The 21,724-nt window shown below is 37.9% G+C and overlaps 1 protein-coding gene across 1 annotated transcript in view; it reads right to left on the reverse strand.

Annotated features, from left to right (window-relative positions):
* The window catches only part of LOC112055666 (uncharacterized), a gene marked incomplete in the record, with an annotated part of 347,646 nt that overhangs the window by 11,181 nt on the left and 314,741 nt on the right, over positions 1-21,724 (reverse strand). The window contains 9 exon segments of the mRNA XM_052881727.1: positions 1,363-1,460; positions 1,851-2,014; positions 2,375-2,582; positions 2,769-2,966; positions 4,170-4,431; positions 5,330-5,488; positions 6,515-6,555; positions 6,835-6,907; positions 7,562-8,580. Of these exon segments, the coding sequence (XP_052737687.1) occupies positions 1,363-1,460; positions 1,851-2,014; positions 2,375-2,582; positions 2,769-2,966; positions 4,170-4,431; positions 5,330-5,488; positions 6,515-6,555; positions 6,835-6,907; positions 7,562-8,580 (2,222 nt within the window).

Here is a 21,724-nt window from a genome sequence, read left to right on the forward strand (position 1 = left end):
CGGTAAATTTTAATTAACGCACGTGAACATTTCTCGTGACGCGCGTAACCGCGTTATAATTAATACGCACCCACACATACGCATCAGATAGGGCTGCCAATTAATTTTGAAAAAATATACCTAGTATTTTTTCAGACAAAGCTATAAAAATATAGTACTTTTAAAGATTAGATTTTGTATATTTCAATTTTTTTTGTAAATAAGAGTATCATATGGTTTATGGCATTTGATTTTTTAAATTTAAGAAACCAATAGCTATTTTATTCGTTCGTTTTAAGTTAATACTGTTTTAAAAACGAAGGAATTATTTATTAAATTTCAGTGTTGAAAATATACTATTTTTGCGAATTACTATTTCTTAAACAATATATACGTGCTTGATCTCAAAATATAATACAAAACTATATTTATTATGGCACGGTTGGCAACCCTAGTATGAGAGTAGCTACACACGTGTAAGGAGGAACGCCTGGTGCGTAGAATTAGCATTGTTCCACCAATGTGGCTTGCAATGCAAGCGGGAGACATTAAGGCGGTTGCTCTTAATTTGTATCGCATGTTTTACCGTACCGTACGGTAGAGCTACGGGTAACGAGTGTCTTGCTAAATAGGGCCAATTCGCGCTTATTCACGGAAGTAATGTTTAGGAATTATGAAAATTGCAACAGAAAATTTGCGCTGCATACTCTGTTTTCCTAAGTATGTATGTAGCGAATGCTAATGACCTTTTTAAGAATACTATATGCGTGATACTTCGCTGGGTTTTGTTCTGATGATTGTAGAGTTACCAGAACAATACCATAGCACTCGACAAAATTATCAAGCAGTACCCTATGTAGTGCTTTGTGATAATTTTGTCCAGTGCTCACGAGGTAGAGGCAATGCGTAATACTACCTACGAATTTGAACTATTGTGGTGTGTGTGTGTCTCAACATTATGAAAATTAAACCAGTATATTTTACTTGTTTTTGATTAATAACCCTCGAATTATTTTAATATTCGTAAGTAATATTTGTAATTATTCGTATTGAAATAAAACCCAAGCATTTGGGTTATATCAAGATGGCGCCCTTAAAGCAACTATGACATGACAATTGACAACAAACGTCATATCGACTACAGCAATGAAAACGTCATCAATCCGCCAATAATACCCATATTAGTGTTGGATATCTTGGGAGATGATGAATATTATTTCGAAAGAAATAAAGTAAATTCGTAGATTTGTATAATCAAAAATAGTAAAGAAAACATTTTCTTTTATTTCTACCAGGGTACAATGACTGATCCTGCAATTTTGGATACAATTTTGGATTTGGACCATCTCCTTTATGAGGAATTCTTGCGAATATATTACTCACCAGCAGTGTCTCTATGGTATGCTTCTAAATATGGATGGCTGCCGCCGCTGTCTGGCGTTGATTCTCGACTATACGACACTCCGCCAGGAAAACTTCGACTGTAGACAAACAATATATTTCATCATCATCATCATCATCATCATCATCATCATCATAATCATAATCATAATCATCATCATAATCATCATCATCATCATCATAATCATCATCATCATCATCATAATCATCATCATTATAATCGTCATCATTATCGACGTCCACAGTCTCTTGCAAGAACTTCCAACACACACATCATGGCCTTAAGCTGCTATCTTCGCTAGATGCCCTCAAAGTTTGGTAGAGTGTATATTGTATGGTTGCCACGAAGCTAAGTTTCTGGCGACTGGGAACATAATTTCCCTTTATAAATTAAAAAAAAACATGCATTATAAGATAAGTAGCCAGATAATGTGCGAATGATAAAAGTTCAAGCTATGTCAATGCCTCACCTATGTGGTAAACGGGACACGCTAAGGTCGAGGGTCTGGCCTTGCGGGCTCGGGACCTGCGGACTGGCCGTGAGCTGCGGCGACGCGCCGGGCTGCGGGCTGCCCCGGGGGCCCCCCGCACTCCCGCCCCCGGCGCTCGTGTACACCGGTGATGCGTATGGACCCTGTTGCATAAATCGGCGTTTATAACACTGTGCGGAGCTCCCTGATCCATTGGCTCGTGAGACTGCCAAGACTGAACGCTGTTCATTGCGTCAGAAGCCCTGATCCATTGGTATTTAGTGGAACGGTATTTGCGTACGCGACAATGATAGTTTAAACGTTGTAGTGTATCCTGAACTGTTGGTATTTGTATTACAACATTACGATCTCCATCTTTGCTAAGCTTTATTGTTTGTCTTGACACATAGACTTGAATAGCGAATTAGCGATGAGTTCAATCCGCTTACTTGCATGTCTTTTACTCACCAATGGTTCAGGGCAATGTAACTTTTGTGTCGTCTTCCAAACTCTCAAATTCTCACCTGTGGACTACCGTTAGACGTAGAGAGATCTATGGCCGGGCGAGGGTCTCTGGGATCCCTCGGCGTCGGGCTCCGCGGCCGCTGCGCCTGGGCCGCAGCGATCTTCACCGACAGATTGATCGCCGAGAAGCCGGGGGGTACGCCGGGGCCCATGGCGCTCACGCCCGCCACGCCGCCTACTCCACCAGCTTCGTAATGGTACATCGGTCTGGACGGACAAGTCGGCACCACTTACAACACATCTTTATTTCGCTTATGACTTATATTTAGGTTTAAAAGTCGCGTTAAAAGGATAAATAATTTTGGATTGCGATAATTAGAATCCCGTTTACCACATTAAGGCATTAGAATAGCTCAAAACAATCGTGATAATATACGATGTGGTTCTACGTACCTAGGGTAAATGGGGCCGGTACTGGCTTCTTGCTCGGACTGGTCAGTTTTCATGGGCGTGGGCAGATGGGGGTCGTGGTACCGTTCCTCCTCCCACCCGTAGGGCCGCTGCGGACACTGCGCCGGGTCGTACCGCTCGAAGGCCGGCGCGCCTTCGTAGCAGCGAGACTCGTAGCCGTATCGAGTTTCATTCATTTGACTATGAGAAGAGACATAACGTTTACCTATATGACCTACGTTTATCGAAAAATTATATATTTTATATGTAGGTCAGAAAACGCGTCAGTAGGTCAGTATGCGTAACGAAAATTTTCTGATTAGATATTCTGCGTTTATCTTAATTTCTTTACGGCAAAACTAACATGACTACATAAATTGTATAGCCGAAAAAATTACGCGAACTTTGAGGTATTGCTTTGTTTCTCCTCCTTCGGTTGTGAATAATTGAAACAACTTAAATGAAATTGTGTCAGTAATCGTGCATCGAGTTTAAGATTGTAGATCTGTAGCGGTGCAAGAGGAATTCAATTTATTTCTCAAATTGTTAAAACAATAACAACTTTTTAAGATGCTTTCTCCTGCGGTTTCATGTTTTTGGCCATCGATGTTGTCAACGCTGAGGTTGCCGATACTCGGCGCTGTCAGTAACTCGGCTTATCCCCAGCAAGGAAGCATACTATTATAAGTTCCTCGATTACAGGTGGTATTAACTTGGTATCTACTCTACCACAAAAGTCTCTGCTATTCGTCACGTCACAATAACTTGAGGGTCATACCTTTCCAGATCGATTGGACCTCTATAAAATCGATAGGGATTACCTAAAGTGTTCTTAAACAAGCCATCAATGGCACAAACTATTTTGTTTAGATGATATCAATGTTGGCTTTTCTGAGAACTGCTGTCAGCGTTATTGGTATTGACGGATATGCGTCAGTGACTGTCTTTATGCGTCCTCATATTGGCGCGGGAGCTGCAGGGCACGTGAGCGAAGGTCACTGGCTTGATGAACAGATCGGTTTTATTCATGCCAGCATCGTCTAAGCCTAGCATAATATACTCAGACCAACTATTCTGTAGGACCTGCCTCGCTAGGTGCTACTTTTCTGTCAAAGTATATGATCGACGATCTAATGCGATTATAAAAGCTGCCTCTATAGAATCGATGTTAAATAGTCGTAATCGTGTTCGTCGGTTAAAGAGCTCCGAAAAAATACCTTTTTGTGTTGGTATTTAGTAAATGGTGTATAAAACGGACAAAAACTTCTAGTTTAGTATAAGATATATACCAAATCTAAGCTCGTTTTCTTCAGAAAATGGCAGACAATTTTGTTTGTGACTATGAGTGCGATACAGGTCCTTCTATAATTGGTCTGGGATAATATATGATGGCGCGGCGGTTACCTGTAGGAGCGCACGTGGTCGTCGGGCGGGCGCTCGTAGGGCGAGCGCTGGTCGGGCGGCGCGCCGTAGCCGGCGTGGCGCGTCTCCATGCCGGGGGAGTCGCGCTCGGGCTCGGCCGCCTCTCGCTTGGGCACCAGCAGCTCGGGGGCTTCGCGCTTCACGGGCGGCGTGCGCGGCGCCTCCGCCGGCCGCGCGCGCTCCGGGGGCGCCGATACTGACACCGACACCGACACGGGCGCCGGCGCTATAGCTTGCAGCTGAACTGGAGAAGTTCCTTCAATTTAGCACAACCTAATAATCGAGATTAAAACAACGTCAAGGGGATATCAGGGTGGTTGAAGGAGCCGTTGGATGCTTTGCGGCTGGAGACTGTGGTGTTTGGAAGTCCATGCAAGAGGCCTATGTTCTCTCTCATACCCGTGAAAAATCTTAAAGAAGGTATACATTTCTCTCCGAAACCGAAAGTTGACTCTAAAGACATTATCTCCCTTAACTACTCTCAAGGTTCCATTTTGTATAGAATTCAGAAGACTGCAGCAATAATTGTTTGTCGATATCAGCGGCATTACTGTTAGTTTCAAACCAACGTACCTCGAATTCGATCATGTTATGATTCGATCATGAATGATGCTAGTGAACAACGAACGAACCTGGTGGTCGGCCCCTCTGCGAGCGGGCGGCGGCTTTCCTCGCGGCCGCGGTGTGGCAGCCCGACAGCAAGTGGTTACGATGAAAGTGTACAAGACACAAACCTGCTGGTCTGCCCTTCTGCTAGCGGGCAGCGGCTTTCCTCGCGGCCACGGTGGGGCAGCCCGACAGCAAGTGGTAACGATGAAAGTGTACAAGACACAAACCTGGTGGTCAGCCCCTCTGCTAGCGGGCAGCGGCTTTCCTCGCGGCCGCGATGGGGCAGCCCGACAGCGAGCGGTAATGATGATAATGTACAAAACATGAACCTGGTGGTCAGCCCCTCTGCTAGCGGGCAGCGGCTTTCCTCGCGGCCGCGGTGTACCAGCCCGACGGCGAGCGGTAATGATGATAGTGTATAACACACGAACCTGGTGGTCGACCCCTCTGCGAGCGGGCAGCGGCTTTCCTCGCGGCCGCGGTGTTGCAGCCCGACGGCGAGCGGTAATGATGAAAGTGTACAACACACAAACCTGGTGGTCGGCCCCTCTGCGAGCGGGCGGCAGCTTTCCTCGCGGCCGCGGTAGGGCAGCCCGACAGCGAGCGGTGCGTGCTCCGGTTGGAGCTGACGTGCCCGCGACCGTTGCAGCCCGGTGTTGGACACTTTAGGATTGTCTCGTGCAACGCCAAAACTGTTAGGTACAAATTCTTCATGAGGAAAATCGCGTACCTATACTTTTTTTCACGTGGCACCTCAAGTACAAACACTGTCCTTGTCCACTGAAAAGTTTCTGAAAATGGTACCATCGTTCATTCGTAGACAATACGCAAACACATGTTTGAATGTGTTGAGATGCCACGTAAAATTTATTAAGATATACTCGTACATATAAAACAGTACTTAACCATTAAGATGATAAATAAGTATTCATGATTGCTCTTTGGTCGACAAGACAAGAGGCATTTCCAATTCTTTTTTAATATCAGTTGATAGAAAGTAGCCTTTCCTAGCTAATCTTAACTAAAACAATCATCATCTATTAAGTAAGTACAAGACATCAGCTGCTTCCGTCAATCAACCTCAGAGAATCATATGTCAGATCGAAAACTACGAGTATGCCTTGTGTTCGTAGACTGAAACAGCGAACTGAACAAGCTGCTTAATACGATTAATAGCAAAGCGCAGAGAGACACGAGTAAATAAAAAAATAACTGTGAATTGAAAAAAGTAGAAAACAAGTTTGTTCGTATAACTATGAGCAAGGTTTTAAAACGTTATAAAGGATTTTAAAAAAATGCGAGAAAAAATAACCATAGCCACTTTTGAGTGAATACTGCTATAGTGTTTATGATGTTCTTAATACATGATGATAACTATTTTGCACTGTAAATGAATAAAACTGTATGTTTTTAACTGGGAAATTTTCAATAAGTAAGATTCAGACTAAATATCATAAATTCACATAATAACCTAAGCAAGTATACTAAGGTTACTAATAAGACTAATCTGACTGTAATAATACAAACCAAGGACATTATTACTTCATTAAAATGATTGCCTGATAGATAAATGTTTGATATATAGCTTCTCTTGAATTATCATTAGCTTCAATGTTCGCAACAAAAATATTAATGATATAAATACTAAACATACATCTACACAAATAAAACAAAATAAGTTCTAACTTCTAGCATAGTTTAGGACTTCGATTACTTACTCTCAGGTGTGACTTTATCCTTTCTTGGACATCCTGACAGACTGATGGACAAAACAAGATTTATATGAAACCCAAATATTAGTTATATTATTACGCTTTTTTAAAATATGTACTGTATTGTACACGTATATTGTGAAATTTGTTATAGATCATTTGGAGAATGTAAATTTAACATCATATTGTAATGATTGAAGCAACCAGCTATGTAGTTTGTATCTGGATACTGTTAGACATTGCTACTAGTTAGTGGATACTGATACTCATGTAACTGATAGTAGATATGACGTCATAGCTGAAAAGCATGGAAACCAGCGGCTTACCTGCGGTGGTGCGTATACAGGCCAGTGACGTGGCCCTGCCCATTGCAGCCCGGAGTTGGACACTTGTTGCCTTCTGCGGACAAATCGATGAACAAATTAGTATTTTGTTAATCATCGAGCGGGGCGTGGGAGCGGATCGATACCGGCGGGCGGCGGGCGTGCCGCGGGGCGTACCTGCGCGGCGCCGCCCACGCTCGGGACCCACCCCATCCACGACTTAAAAGAAAAAATAAAGAACGCCAGGCGGCTGCGCGGTCCGACTGACAATTTTTCTTTCAAGAGTAGCGGGGCGGTACTACGCCCCGCCCGCCCTGACCCGTTTTTATTGCATGACGTAAATCCTAAATGTGCGATACGAGGAAAACCGCCACATACTCGCACATTATATACGACAGCGGCGTAGGTGGAGTTTAAACATATGTGTAAAAGATTGAATTATGAGAAACGTCTTTCGAATGAACGATCATTTGTTAACCTTCTACACGAATAAAATTCTCCGAGATCAAACATATTTGTTAAGTTAAAAAACACAAACGCACGAATGTTTATTTGAAAGCTATCTATAGATTAGTATTATAAAACCGTACAAGCACCGTGCATGATTCTATCTGCTATGTGGGAACAAAGCAGCCGACCTTGAAACAAACTTTGTCTTGTTCATAACGCGAAGTCGAAAGTTATAGTGTCGTTAAGAAGTTTGGCAATGAGCGTCAGAGACGAGCGGTACCTCTGGAGACGGGCGGAGAGAGTGCATTGAGAGGCCGTGAGTCTCGCGCGGGCTGGGTCGACGGCACCGTGCGAGCTTCCTGCAGTGCCGTGGCGGCTCGAGACCCCAAGCCGGCGGGCTGTAACACGGTGTACTGTTTCGAGACCTTATGCAGTGAGCTCTTTTCGTGATCATTCGAGTAACCCCCAAATGGTTCACTGGGAAATGACGATCCATGTATTTTGTGCTTCACTTCCGCTGGAGGCTTGAATGCGGACTGGGTCGAGTAAGGCAATGAAGCTGTTGCAGCCTTGTACGCGTTGTATAGTGACTGTTTGTTTACTGTGATTATTTCTCCCTTTCTTCTTTTACTTTCCCGTTCATCTTCAGACATATCGATTTCTAGATCGTTGGAAGAATTATCTACTAATTCATCAAAATTAGGTGTGTCGTAGTGATTCTGTGTTTTATCTTCTCTATCGTAGTTGTATTCTATACTATTTTCTCTTTCCATTTTTGGGTCTCGGTAAGGAACTTCGACGTTTTCTATTCTATCGCATGGATGAGATTTAGATTCGTCGTTTTCTTGTCTCGAGAAACTTCTTTGCGAATGTGCGCTCTCTGATGACTGTGAAGGAGAGGACGGTAACATTTTATCTGAACGTCTATCGTTGAAAAGATTGTCGAAGTCGTTGGCGTCTTCGTTTTCATCACCGTTCGATAGAGTCTCGGGGGGCCAATTGCTAAGGGATTTTAGTGCATTTTGTGTTCGTTGTAAAAGAGATTCTGCGTCTTCACCGGGGTGACGTAGGATGTTAGGCCTGTGTACGGTGAAGTTTCTATGGTAGGAATCGATTTCGTCTCTTCTGTCGTCGTCCAGTAGTCGTCTTCGCCGCTTGGTAGCTTCTTCCTCCATGGACGCGTCGTCCACGCGATCAAGTCTTCTATCGTTTACTCTGAAAGCTTCTATATCTACGCCGAACTCCAGTCGCCTTTTGTTTATGTGTGACAGCGTCGTGTGCGTATTCAACGGCGCCGTCCTGGAACAAACAGTCCCATCAGTGCCATCCTTGAGGGATAACAAAACAACACGAAGTATTTAAAAGAAGTAGTGTACTTGCGATTCGATTTTCCATCCACAAACACAATATTTTTACGCGGAAATGATTCTCGGCGATTCCACTCGACGTTATCACATTTTAAGCACTTCATGATATTTATTTTAAATGCACAAAAATCGTTCCCACGTAAAAACCATTTCACTCAAGAGCTTTCAGACCAATTAGTAGAGGCAAAAAATTTATATAGAAAAGACAACAATTGAGGGCGAAGTTCTATATTTATTAATATATCTACGTATTAGCAGTATTTTTTAGTTCTCTTTCGTCACGCAGCTGCTTGAACTGAAGTGCAGGTAAATGCCAATTTGGGAAAAATCGCTTTAGCTACAAAATAAAATTCTAATTTTGTTTAATGTTTTTGTAATATTTATTATAACGCACCACGCATATTATAAAAGGATTTATGATATTTTCTTTATTATATAATTTTTTGTTTATGTAAAGTTTAAACTTTTAAAAAGTTTTGAGCGAAGTTTATTTGAAATTTCTTTTTTATTGACACATTATATTTTGTACTTTTTGACACATTACATTACATTAGAGAAAGGTTTTATATTATTTTAAAATAAAATACGTACATAAAACAATTTAATGATTTGCAATTTTTTTCCAATTTGCAATCTAACTGGCGCCGTTTATTTAGGAAGATATTTTATGTGTAAAAAATAATGAAATAAGGTAAACTCAGTTCATTAAACATGCCTTCGTACAAGTTTGTAATAAAAACATCAAATTAATAAAAACAAATCAGGTATTAAAAAACACAAAACCAATTTTTCACACACACAAACAAAAGCAAACTATAAATCTATAAAGAAATAAATTATAGTGAGGTATTTTAGTATGGTATTGGAAAATAAATATCGTATCTCAGAAATTAACCACTTTTTATTATTAGTACTTATTTGAATTTATAGAAATGAAGCGCGCGCCGCTTTATAATGTAATACGGACTGAGAGCCTGACATAGCCTGACGTCATTTTGAAAAGGCCTATTGACCTACCAAAGGTAAGTAACGTAGCCAAGCATGGATTTAAATAGTGGTAGCTTTGGGAGGTAGCAATTTACAAGTTAAACCGTACGTTAAGGGGATTTTTTTAAATTTTCCTCGGCTTATTATGATAATAATACCCCCCAATATGTGGCGTGTGGACGTAATAGCCCAGTGAAAATTACCTCTGCCTCCGATTCCGAAGGGTGTGGTTTCGAATCCGGTCCAGGGCATGCACCTAAACTTTTCAGTTGTGTGCATTTTAAGAAATTAAATATCACGTGTTCAAACGTCGAAGGAAAAACATCGTAAGGAATACTGCATATCAGAAAACTTTGTTAATTCTCTGAGTGTGTGAAGTCTGCCATTGTAGTGGACTATTGGCCTAAAACCTCTCTTTCTGAGAGGAGCTCAGCAGTGAGCCGAATATAGGTTGATAATGATGATGGTGATCCCCAATTTAGCTTTGCGGCAAACCACCGTTTCCGTTGTGTTTCATAAAACACCCTTCAAATAAGATTTTTTAAAGGGAACCATAAGGGTCTCTAGCAAAGGGTGTGGCAACTGAAGGAATGCTGATAGTATCCCGAAGAAAATATCAAAAAATATCGTTTATATGGATAATTGGGACTTTGAAAACTGCCTTCCAAAACCACTACGGTCCAAGCTCCATAATTAGCTACCCCAATTATCCATATCATCATCATCATGATGATGATGATGATGATATGGATAATTGGGACTTTGAAAACTGCCTTCCAAAACCACTACGGTCCAAGCTCCATAATTAGCTACCGTGTTAACTAAAGAGGAATCTATTTATTATGAATAAGATTTTTTTTATTATGAAAGCCCCTGAATATCTAATAACATTTTTTTCGACACTTATACAATTTAGTGTTCCTAAATTATTTAGTAACTATAAATATCTAAAAATATTTGTCTATGTCTCATCGCTTGCAAAAATCACCCAAGTTTTTGCATACGCACCCAATAACACGAAGGTTTTGATACAAATCGATGATCCTTGAACAGAACAAGAGTGGCTGCCGGAAGGGCGAATTACCAATACTGCAAAGTACGTAAACATTTACGTACGTGCCGCCCCGGGTTGTATGAAATTCGTTCATAATAGCGTATCTTAGGAATACAGATATCGAATGGACTAACCGAGCGACATGCCGAATGATAAAGAGTTAAGAAGAGAAATTTCTCATATGGTGACTGTAAAATTAACATATGATGCAATAAAAATGATAAATTATCATCTAGATATTTTTGCTAGGCACGTCAACAAATTCACGCATTATGTCTGAGTTTTAATTTTAAGTTTTTGAATGTACCTATCTCCATGATAACATGAGCTGTCGTTTCAAAAGTGCTTGTAAACTTATTTCACTTGAAATAAATGAATTTCAAATTTGAATTGATCGTGATAGTAATATGTACCTAATAAGAAATCATGTCTTCACTCCCCTTTCAGCATTGAAAACCTACTTGAAAAACATCCTTAAAGTTCAAGGGTCGATGATTACGCTTTTTTTGTCGTCGTCGTCGTCATCAACCCATATTCGGCTCACTGCTGAGTTCGAGTCTCCTCTCAGAATGAGAGGGGTAAGGCCAATAGTCCACCACGCTGGCCCAATGCGGATTGGCAGACTTTACACATTAATTCTTTGATATGCAGGTTTCTTTCACGACGTTTTCCTTCACCGATTGAGACACGTGATATTTAATTTCTTAAAATGCACACAATTGTAAAGTTGGAGGTGCATGCCCCGGACCGGATTCGAACCCACACCCTCCGGAATCGGAGGCAGAAGTTATATCCACTGGGCTAGCACGGCCCTATGCTTTTTTTTATACGTAACGCATTTTAAACCTGAAACCTTTTTTCTAAAGCCGGAATGCTGTTGGTTTTTATACGGGTCAAGCATTATAAGTTTTCGCTCTATTAATGTCTATCAGAGAAAGAGTTTTCGAAGAACAACTATAGTGGTATATTGCTAAGAAAGTAGCGATTATACGTCTGTGTAAACGTATACGCACAGGGTAATTAGGTAAACCCTGAGGGCGGTGGATGCTTAAGTTAAACTAGTGCCCTTTATCAGTGGGTGGCGAGCGGCGGGTTATCTCGGGCCGCGTTAATTGTAATGCCTCGAGATTAGGGCGCGATATAAGGACAGCCACGGGTTATATTGCGGCACGAGGATTACTCGAAGACGACGAGACGTAAAGGCCTCTACATACTGTAATTCGAGTGTATCAAGTGTATGAGGATCGTCAAACAGAGGCTTTTAGTTGTTACGAGATTAGCTTTTGTTCATTTACAAAGGACGGTCTGTTGTTGGATGTATTTTTATCATTTTGTCAGTGAATTAGCTGACGCCGCGCGGTTTCACCCGCGTGGTTCTCGTTCCCGTAGGAGTACGGGAATTATACCTTCCTCGATAAATGGGCTATTTAACACTGAAAGTAATTATCAATTCGAACCAGTAGTTCCTGAGATTAGCGCGTTCAATCAATCAATCAAACAAACAAACTCTTCGGCTTTTTAACCGACTTCAAAAAAAGGAGGAGGTTATTTCCTTATAAACTTCATTAGTAATTTTTAAACAACAACTGAAAATCTAAAACTATTAAATGCTACATAATTTACTTATTTATGAGCAGATCTTAGAAACTTTTAGTACCCTTTTCCTTCCAAATAAGAATAGATGATTTTTAGTACATTTCGTTGTAGAAAATTAACTCATATTCAATTTTCACCGTGTTACGAATGCCTAGAAGTTCGGTAAAATTTTCGTTAATTAAAATTAGTCGATGTATTAATAAGTTTTAATACATACTAAAACTTGCTAATTAGGAAAATTGTGTAAAAATTTTTTCATAACACAGAGGTGAAGTTTATCTAGTTTAATAATTTTAATGAGTCTGCTAAACGTATATAATATAAAAAAGTAATTTCAGTAGGTAAGTTCAGTAGGTATTCCTAGAAGAATTAAAATTTAAAATTTGACTTTTGCCAGCAACACGAATATAGGTACTTATGCGAGTCTTTTAGAAGACGTCGTAATTTCTCGAAACTCTATTATAATTCCTCAGAAAATGAAAGGTAAGCCGTGGGACCGGCGACCCTTTCTCGCCCCGTGGCAATAACAAACAGGCAGGCCTCCCGCAGGCCTCCCAGGCCCCCACATCGCGGCTCAAATTCAAATTGCACCTAAGAATTCTTAATTATTGAAATCATAAATCAAAACGTGCCGTCTGGGCGCGCGACCATAAAATAAGCGGGGGTAGAACAGTCGAGTGTGGTAGGATTAAGACATTATCACTTTTCTTTCAAGGAGTCGCGCCCTCGTTGGCTCGAGCCGGCTGTAAATCAGAAGATAAATCCGCTGGATTAGATTCATAGAGTTGCCGCGGCCTGCGGATCGAGCTCTAGTGATAATGGCGTCGTGTGCTTGCGTGATTTTGCTTTTAAATCGACCCTGCGGAAGATAAATACTCTCAAAATTTGATCCGAGCCCCGAATTGAGATTTCCCGTTTAATGGCTTTAACGAAAACTTAACTTTATGGCTCATATAACAACTGCCGCCGCCTGATAACCGGACAAGGTTTTATAATGGTGTTAAGTTAAATTCTTTAGACGTTATATTACGTTTAATGTGATCCTATAATGATATTGAGGGTAATTTTAGATAAACATCGCCAATAATGTTGCCACGAAATCAAGATTGCCGTTTATAGAAGTTTATTTTTGGTTTAAATGGATTTTTATACATGATGAACATTGCCCCTCCCGATAAACTTAAACTTACAATACTATATCCAGATATACGCAGTGGCATGCACTTCGTATATGCAAAAATACACTGCCTACCCTGCAGACTTGCGGAAGTAATAAACTTACATTCATGTTTTAGTTTTTTTTTAATGTCAAATTTGTTTATTTCAAGTAGGCTATATTATACTATAGTTTGCTTTTGAAATATCTAGTTTGTCAGTAAGTACTGACCACCACTTCGGAAAGTAGATCCAACCGAGAAGAGCTGGCAAAAAACTCAGCAGTTTCTCATATAACAGTTAATTTTTGAGATTAGAGGACTGCGTCAAGCACTCATCAATGCATAAGATCAATTTACGGTAGATGTTTCTCATCTTTTTAGTTACATGGTGTTATATCTGCCCATCAAGTGGAATGCTTAGAAGGAAATCTGGGAAATCTGGAAAATATCTCCCACTATTTACACACGTCTATAAGTGTTTTTTTAATATTTTAAGTGTTTAAACAATAGAGTTCTGATTAACTTCATATCAGCGTTTTTTATAAAATATTAAGTAAACAATGAAAACATTAAAAATTAAGCCTGAATAGATCAACGGTAAACTACTTTCATTCTGAGAGGAGACTCGTGCTCAGCAGTGAGCCGAACATGGGTTGATGATGATATCAACGGTAAAGAGTCCAAACTCACACCGAGAGGTTATGTGTTCGATACCCACCCGCTGACTGGGTTATAATCAAATTAATATTAACAATATTATAATTCTGACTAATTGGAGGGAAAACGGGGTATTGTTCACAATTAAAAGATAATATGACAAATATTTTTATAAATTGAATAATATTTCCGGATTATCAACTCGAGCTCATAATTAACGTAAGATCATTTCTCTACAATCGATAGACTTTAGATTCTTCTATAGCAGAGTTTCCTTAACCACCATGTCACCTAATCAGGCATTATGAATGTTATTTAAACGGGTACATACCACGATAAAACGACGAGATTTTTATTGTCGATATTTCGACCCAGTTGCATGGATCGTGGTCACGGCGGGACTGAAGTTGCGAGATGAGAAGTGAAGTCAGCTGTTAGGGGCAAAATCGATCTACCCTCGAAGAAAAAGAACAAGAATCTTTTTCCTTTTTCAACGACCTCGCGTTTTTGGCTGTTTAGGCAAACCACACTCACGACATCGCTTTTGTTATTATGCGTATCGCGGCGCCCTCTTGGTTTGCACAATTCTACCACCGGGTTCCACTCGCTGGCTAGTTTGAAACCATCTTCCCGATTGAAATTTTTGTATTTTCGAATTTCAATGGCTTCTCGAACTACTCGGGGTATATAGTGGCGGTCCGTGGAAATAATGCGTGGATTATGGATCTCAATCCAATGTTTAGTTCCCGGTTGTAGAATGTGATCAGCTATCGCAGACTTTTGCGGGTCGTTGTTTTTTATCGCTCGTATATGTAAGCGAGCGTAAAAATATTGGGCTTCTCTTTGCTACCAAACTTGTCTGTTTCAAACATATCGATTGGCAAAACAAAGAGGCTTAGAAAGCAACAAATGAGTGCTGCAATCAATATCGCAGTAGTTTCACTCAGTCTAAATAAGTAGGGTAATGGTACTGCCGCGGTGCATTGTAACTAGCAACGCACCCTAACCCCTCGCCCGAACTGTGTAGGGCTGTGCACAGTGGTTATACTGATTGTAATACATTTATGGCTAAAAAAATAATAGATTTGCCATCTTGAATATATAAACACTTTCTACAATAACGAACTCTACAAAAATTACAATATTGACATACCTGATTAATAGGTTCATCACGTGATCTATGGCTAACGAATGCTATTTCCATATATTTTTTTGAAGCGTTTGTAGAAATAGAATCGATAACATTGCTAGAGGTTCTGAGCTTTGCACTTTGCACAAAAATAAGTAGAATTTAGGTATATACATGCAGTAATTTTTGTTTTTGTGTATTTTTGAAGTATTCATTAAATCAATTCCAATTAATAATGATACTATCTTTATTCAAAATAAAATATGTAAGTAATCAATATAGAGGAGAATAAAAGAAAGATGAATGAAAGAAAAATATGTTAGACTTTGTTAATGTTGTAATAATGTCGAAAAATCATAATTCGTTAGACTTATTTATCTAATGCCGTGATAGCCCAGTGGATATGACCTCTGCCTCCGATTCCGGAGGGTGTGGGTTCGAATCCGGTCCGGGGCATGCACCTCCAACTTTTCAGTTGTGTGCATTATAAGAAATTAAATATCACGTGTCTCAATCGGTGAATGAAAACATCGTGAGGAAACTTGCATACCAGAGAATTATCTTAATTCTCTGCGTGTGTGAAGTCTGCCAATTCTGCCAGCGTGGTGGACTATTGGCCTTATCCCTCTCATTCTGAGAGGAGACTCGAGCTCAGCAGTGAGCCGAATATGGGTTGATGACGACGATTTATCTAATTCACGAAAGTGCTAAAATACATATAATATTTATATTTCCTTTTATTTTATTTTAAAATTAAGTTTAGGTTAGGTAAGTTACGAGTAATTTAGTTAAATATTATTGTAATAAACTATTACACGGCTATAGGTTCAAGGTAAAAAAGTGTACAGAAATACATAATACAAACTGTGTTTATATTATGGTTGGCGGAGGTTATTATCGGAATATTAAAATTAAAATTTCAATACATCTTCTACTACTTATTAACACTAAAATATCACCAAAAACAAATAATTAATTAAGTACATTAGCAACTAACTGTTTGGAAAAATGCGAATATAGTATTAAAATTATATTTTTTATCTAGCACCTCAATACATGTTGTATTTGTTATTATAGATAAATAAACGAAAATCTGTATTAAGTGCGAATAAATTCACGTTCTTCGCTTTAAAGATACACACAGCACAGTGTTGTGATACCAAGTAGAAATAATTAATATACTATAACTGTGTAACTCCACTGTTCGATTAAAATATACGAGTAGATGACCGTATTTGACTTTATTTAATGCAGTATCATTGTAAACATACCACAAAATTAATGCCCCTGTTAGTAATAACCTCATTTTCCTAATCAGTTTATACATGTTACCGTTAGATTGTACAATACGTTTTATAATCTCACTCGTGATATTATAATCTGCCGTTATATTGTGAACTGAAAATACTGATTACAATTTAATGTGTTGTGTTTGTCAATCAGGATAATTTTACTATAGAATTACAAAAATATGACAGCGGGCATAATAAAAATAGTAAAAAACTGCAATGGACAAATCAAAGAAAAAAGAAAAAGAAAGAAAATCGGAGGGGTGGCCAGTGTGTTTCCTAACTTTTTTAAACACCTGATTATTTAATTACCTTAATTTTGAAACATGATTCAAAAAGATTTATTGACTAAAATGTTTTTAGTTATTGCCAGTTTTAACCTTATTTTTCTTACAATGTACCTAAATAAAATCACGCTATTTAGACGAAAACAATTTCGTGATGTGTGCCAACCCTTACACAAAGGGTGTAGTCCCGGCGAGGGTTATCCGTGTATGGTGTACTGGCCCTCCGCGCGCGAATGGGTTTGTGTCGTGTACTCGTTACTTATGATTTTAAACCAACGTTGTTACTTTGCTGGTTTATTCGAAAAACACTTTTGCACTGTCTTTTTCATTGACTACGAAATGGTTACGAGTTTCAACTACTGTAGTGCTATTCTGTAACGACGATTTTATAAACCAATAGTACGAATATCTAATTGTCTGGAATCTCAGTCAGAAAAGTCACATTCTCTCTCTATCTATAGTACTGCGTTTAAAAGACAAAGATGTAGAGATAAATTTGAGTCACACACTATCTAACATATTTAAAGCACGACTGTATACATTTATGAAAAATAAAAAAAGGAATGAAGTATCAATTACAAATTTTATTGCAAATATTGGCTGACTTTGCGAACAACATATAAACCTTAGATTACTTCATTATCAACCCATATTCGGCTCACTGCTGAGCTCGAGTCTCCTCTCAGAATGAGAGGGCTTAGGCCAATAGTCCACCACGCTGGCCCAATGCGGATTGGCAGACTTCACACACGCAGAGAATTAAGATAATTCTCTGGTATGCAGGTTTCCTCACGATGTTTTCCTTCACCGATTGAGACACGTGATATTTAATTTCTTAAAATGCACACAACTGAAAAGTTGGAGGTGCATGCCCCGGACCGGATTCGAACCCACACTTGTGTGGGTGGGTGGGTATTGTGTAGATTACTTAACCTTACCTAAAATAGTCATTAAAAATTACCATTTAAATTTTACTTTTCCTAAGCAAGCCCAGTCGAAAAAACATTAGAAAACATCTAATTAGTCAACCGATTTTAAAGTTTTAGCACACGTGATAACGTTTTATACATAAACCATATTTAAATAACGAAATAATTTAAGTACAATCTTTATTGTACTTGTGATTCGTTGAAGTATGTGTTTTACGAGTCCTTTTAATGAACATTATCTTTTGTTGAATATAGATTTTTAATGACCCAGATATAGACATTGATAGTAGAGTTCTATAACCTGATTCTTTGTAAACTAAGGAAGGTTTAGAAGGTAGAAAAAAAACATATCGATCAACTTAAGAACCTTCTCCTTTTTGACGTCAGTTGATGTAATTTGAAAACTTCTGTTTTCCGTTTAGGTATAATATAATAAAATACGTCATCTATCGACAAGGACGTTGTTTGTCCATTTGTTTCGCAATACAAGACAGATATAACAAAATTATCTTTCTAGACTTACTTGTATATGTATTCGGTAGAAAGTTCGAGCCTACAAAATAAATATACTTTTTAAATGAATTTTGTTCACAATGTAATGAATGACGATTTTAAAAGAGTACTAGTAGTATTCACTACAAATATTCAAATTTGACGTTTCAAAAGTGCTTGTTGCTTAGTTAACAAAAAATACTTAAAATAAACTAATTTTCGTTTTGTTTTTGATTTAGATCTGTAGAATCTCATTGTGATTGTCTAATACTTTACACGATATTAAAAAGGAACTATTTTAGATGTTAGAGCACTAATCTTAAAAGAGGTAATAGCTTTATTCCACCCTCGGATCTGTATAGATATAGGCACTATACAGATACGCTCAACAGCTTCGTGTTACGTCTTTGCCAGTAAAAGTACAGTGGAAAAGCCTACCAAGAGTAGATCTCAAGAGAAGAAGAGTAGTGATGGTAGAGAAATAGAGTAGAAATCATAAGCTGGGAATCGAACTAAAAAAACCCATTAAGTTAGGTTGTATTATTTGCCAGAAGTCGTTTTATTTACTGGTAACGTATTTTAATATTTAATTTTATCTCTAAAGGTGGGAACGGAATAAAATGGTAATAAAATATTTTGATTTAAAAATATTGTTTTTGTATTGCACGTCCTGTTTGTGTATTTTACGACAAGTAAAATACACACATCTTTCATCAGATAAATGTTACTGACTGTATTGTAGAAAGAACATTATTTTATAATCGAAATCCTCATTTTGCTGTAGCAGCCCTTTAAAAAAGTATCTTTTACAAAAATAACCAATATACGTTGTGTTTAATTCAATTGAAGAATTTCCAGTTTTAGAATCATGAAGAAAGTATTCAATCAACAAGTTATTAAAAAATCTCATCCAAAAACCTTGTTCTATTTACAACTTCCAACATCGAGCATTCTAATAAAATCCGAAACAATTTTGCAGACGAAACAAATCCACATTTGTGTACGAAATAAACCACAATTACACGGGACGCCGTCCCATCAGATAACTTCAGCGGCTTCAGTGGAAACAATTTGTGTTCTTATCAAGATCGGCACACGTGAAATCCGTTTAGTGGCAACCCTACCTGAGTTAAACGGTTTCGAATGGCTCGGTAAACCGCGGCGGCATGAAAAATTTGAATAGTCGTTTTCGTGAGGTAAAGGGATGATTTGTAACTGAGGTTTGAGGTTTAATTATGTAAAATCTTACACATTTTTGAGTAATCTGTACATTTAACAAAATTGTAACAGAGCCAAAAATCTGAACTTTTCATTCAAAAAAGTTTGTTTTCATCTTAACCCGCTTGACAATTTGTCGTATATATTCCTAACACAATTTATCCAAGCTATTAGAAAGGAAATAGTATATAATACGGTTCTTATTTAAAAAATATACTAAATATTTTTTAAAAACAATTATAGTAATGGACACATGCCATTTTGTCAACATCAATTATAATTAAACAAAACTAATAAAAAAATCGGGTATTTTTTTAGGGTTGCTTCGTTGTTTATACCCTACCCCTGACAATATGGGTAGCAAATTTCACGATGATCGATTAGATAACTAAAGCGTGACAGGTTAAAAACAAGAATCCTACTTTTAAGATTAGATTTGGTTGGATATTTAACGATAAAATTGCCTTTTTTTTGTATTATTTTTCTGTTCTATTTTATGTATACTTCATTGTTTTAAAGCACACGGTTTTATCGCATACAATAATAAAGTGTAAATAAAAAGTATAAAACGCACAGTAATGGAATAAAAGTTACGACTCACCACATATGAATAATAATAATTGGAATAGAATAGATTTTTTCTATTAAATGACAAGTCAGATCTTGATTGTAATCTCCTCTGATATTGACTGACAATGCAATTTAAGAGGGAAGTGGGTTTTCTTAAAAGGGGTACACATTTATTTTACCCACACCCCTGACGATTTCTGTATGGCATCGTATTGGAACGCTTAATCATCTATACAAATATTATAAAGAGGTATAGTTAGTGGTATTGTAGAAAGAGGGTAGGGTATAATTCAGTATTGACCTGACGTGAAAATCAAACAGTGGACCTCTTTTTGATATTTATTTATCAATGTATTTATAACAAAGCGATAAAATTCAAAAAGTTCTTTGTTAATTGACCCATATATTTACATCTACATAAAAATAACTCACGATATTTTAAATTAAAGATGCCCACTTCTTATATACTTACTCAAAATTTATGGCAGAGAAGGTGAGATTAGATAAATATTTTAGTAAACAGCTGATATTAGGCGCGGTTAGGTTTTTGTAGCTAATTACAACATAAGTTGCACAGACAGGGGTTAAAGGGAGTATAGGGGGAGATTTAAATTGGGACGAATAATACTAATAATATTTCGAAGGAGTTTTGTATCATAAGCCCGAATTTGTAAAAAAAAATGCTTTTTATGTTTAAAAACTACCTATTTAAGTTTTTAAATCTCAATAGACTGTGTCCCTATTCATAAAGGTCGTATGATGTAAAGGACCTATATGTGACCTAAACTTAAAAATCTACCTACTTACGTTTCGATAATTTAATAGAACGCTGATCTTATAATAATACTAATAATATTTTGAAGGAGTTTTGTAATATGAGCCCAAATTTGTAAAAAAAATGTGATTTAAGCTTAAAACCTACCTACTTAAGTTTTTAAAACATCTAAAGACTGTTGTCCTGTTCATAAAGTTCGTATGATGTACAGGACCTATATGTAAACTAAGCTTAAAAACCTACCTACCTACGTTCGAAAATTTACTAGAACGGTGATCGTTTAATGTACAGGACATAACGAAATAATTCTACAACACCGGTATTACTAGACTAGTTTTATTTGGACTAGGAATACCATGCGCAATTTTTTGTATTGTGTTATTGAAACGCATCCGGTGTTCTTATCTAATCCGGGTTTCTAATGTTTGCCCCAGTTGATGAATTAAAACAAGACATTAAAAGATAGTTCGACCTAAATATTTTTAATCTTTTTGCTAATAATAATTTAATGAAAATAGTTTTTACTAATTCTTGTCTCATTTGATCTAAAAGTCTGCGCATTTTACTTTTTAATTTACTCTCTTTTGCATTATCACAATTTTGGGATCACGAGTTGTCAATTTATTATTATTGATTTTTGTTTTATTTGTAGGTAAATCACAACATTATCACATGCTATAGTTGGTGGAAATAATATACCACAGTAGGCAGCCCTAGTTTTTTAACGCCACGGATGTACGGGTCTGCTTGGATATACATTTAATAATAATAGGATACGAATTTGATTTCCAAACACAATATTTCAATTTGTTTGCTATTGTTAAAATTTAAAAAGTAGTAACCCTGAAGTGTGTTAAAGTAAAAACGTGTGCGTCTCGGGACGCTCGATAGATGTGATAACTTAAACCGTATGGGTGAGAAAAAGGGAAGTCAGAC

This window comes from Bicyclus anynana, chromosome 5, assembly GCF_947172395.1.
Source record: "Bicyclus anynana chromosome 5, ilBicAnyn1.1, whole genome shotgun sequence".
In the NCBI taxonomy this organism is placed as follows: Eukaryota; Metazoa; Arthropoda; class Insecta; order Lepidoptera; family Nymphalidae; genus Bicyclus; species Bicyclus anynana.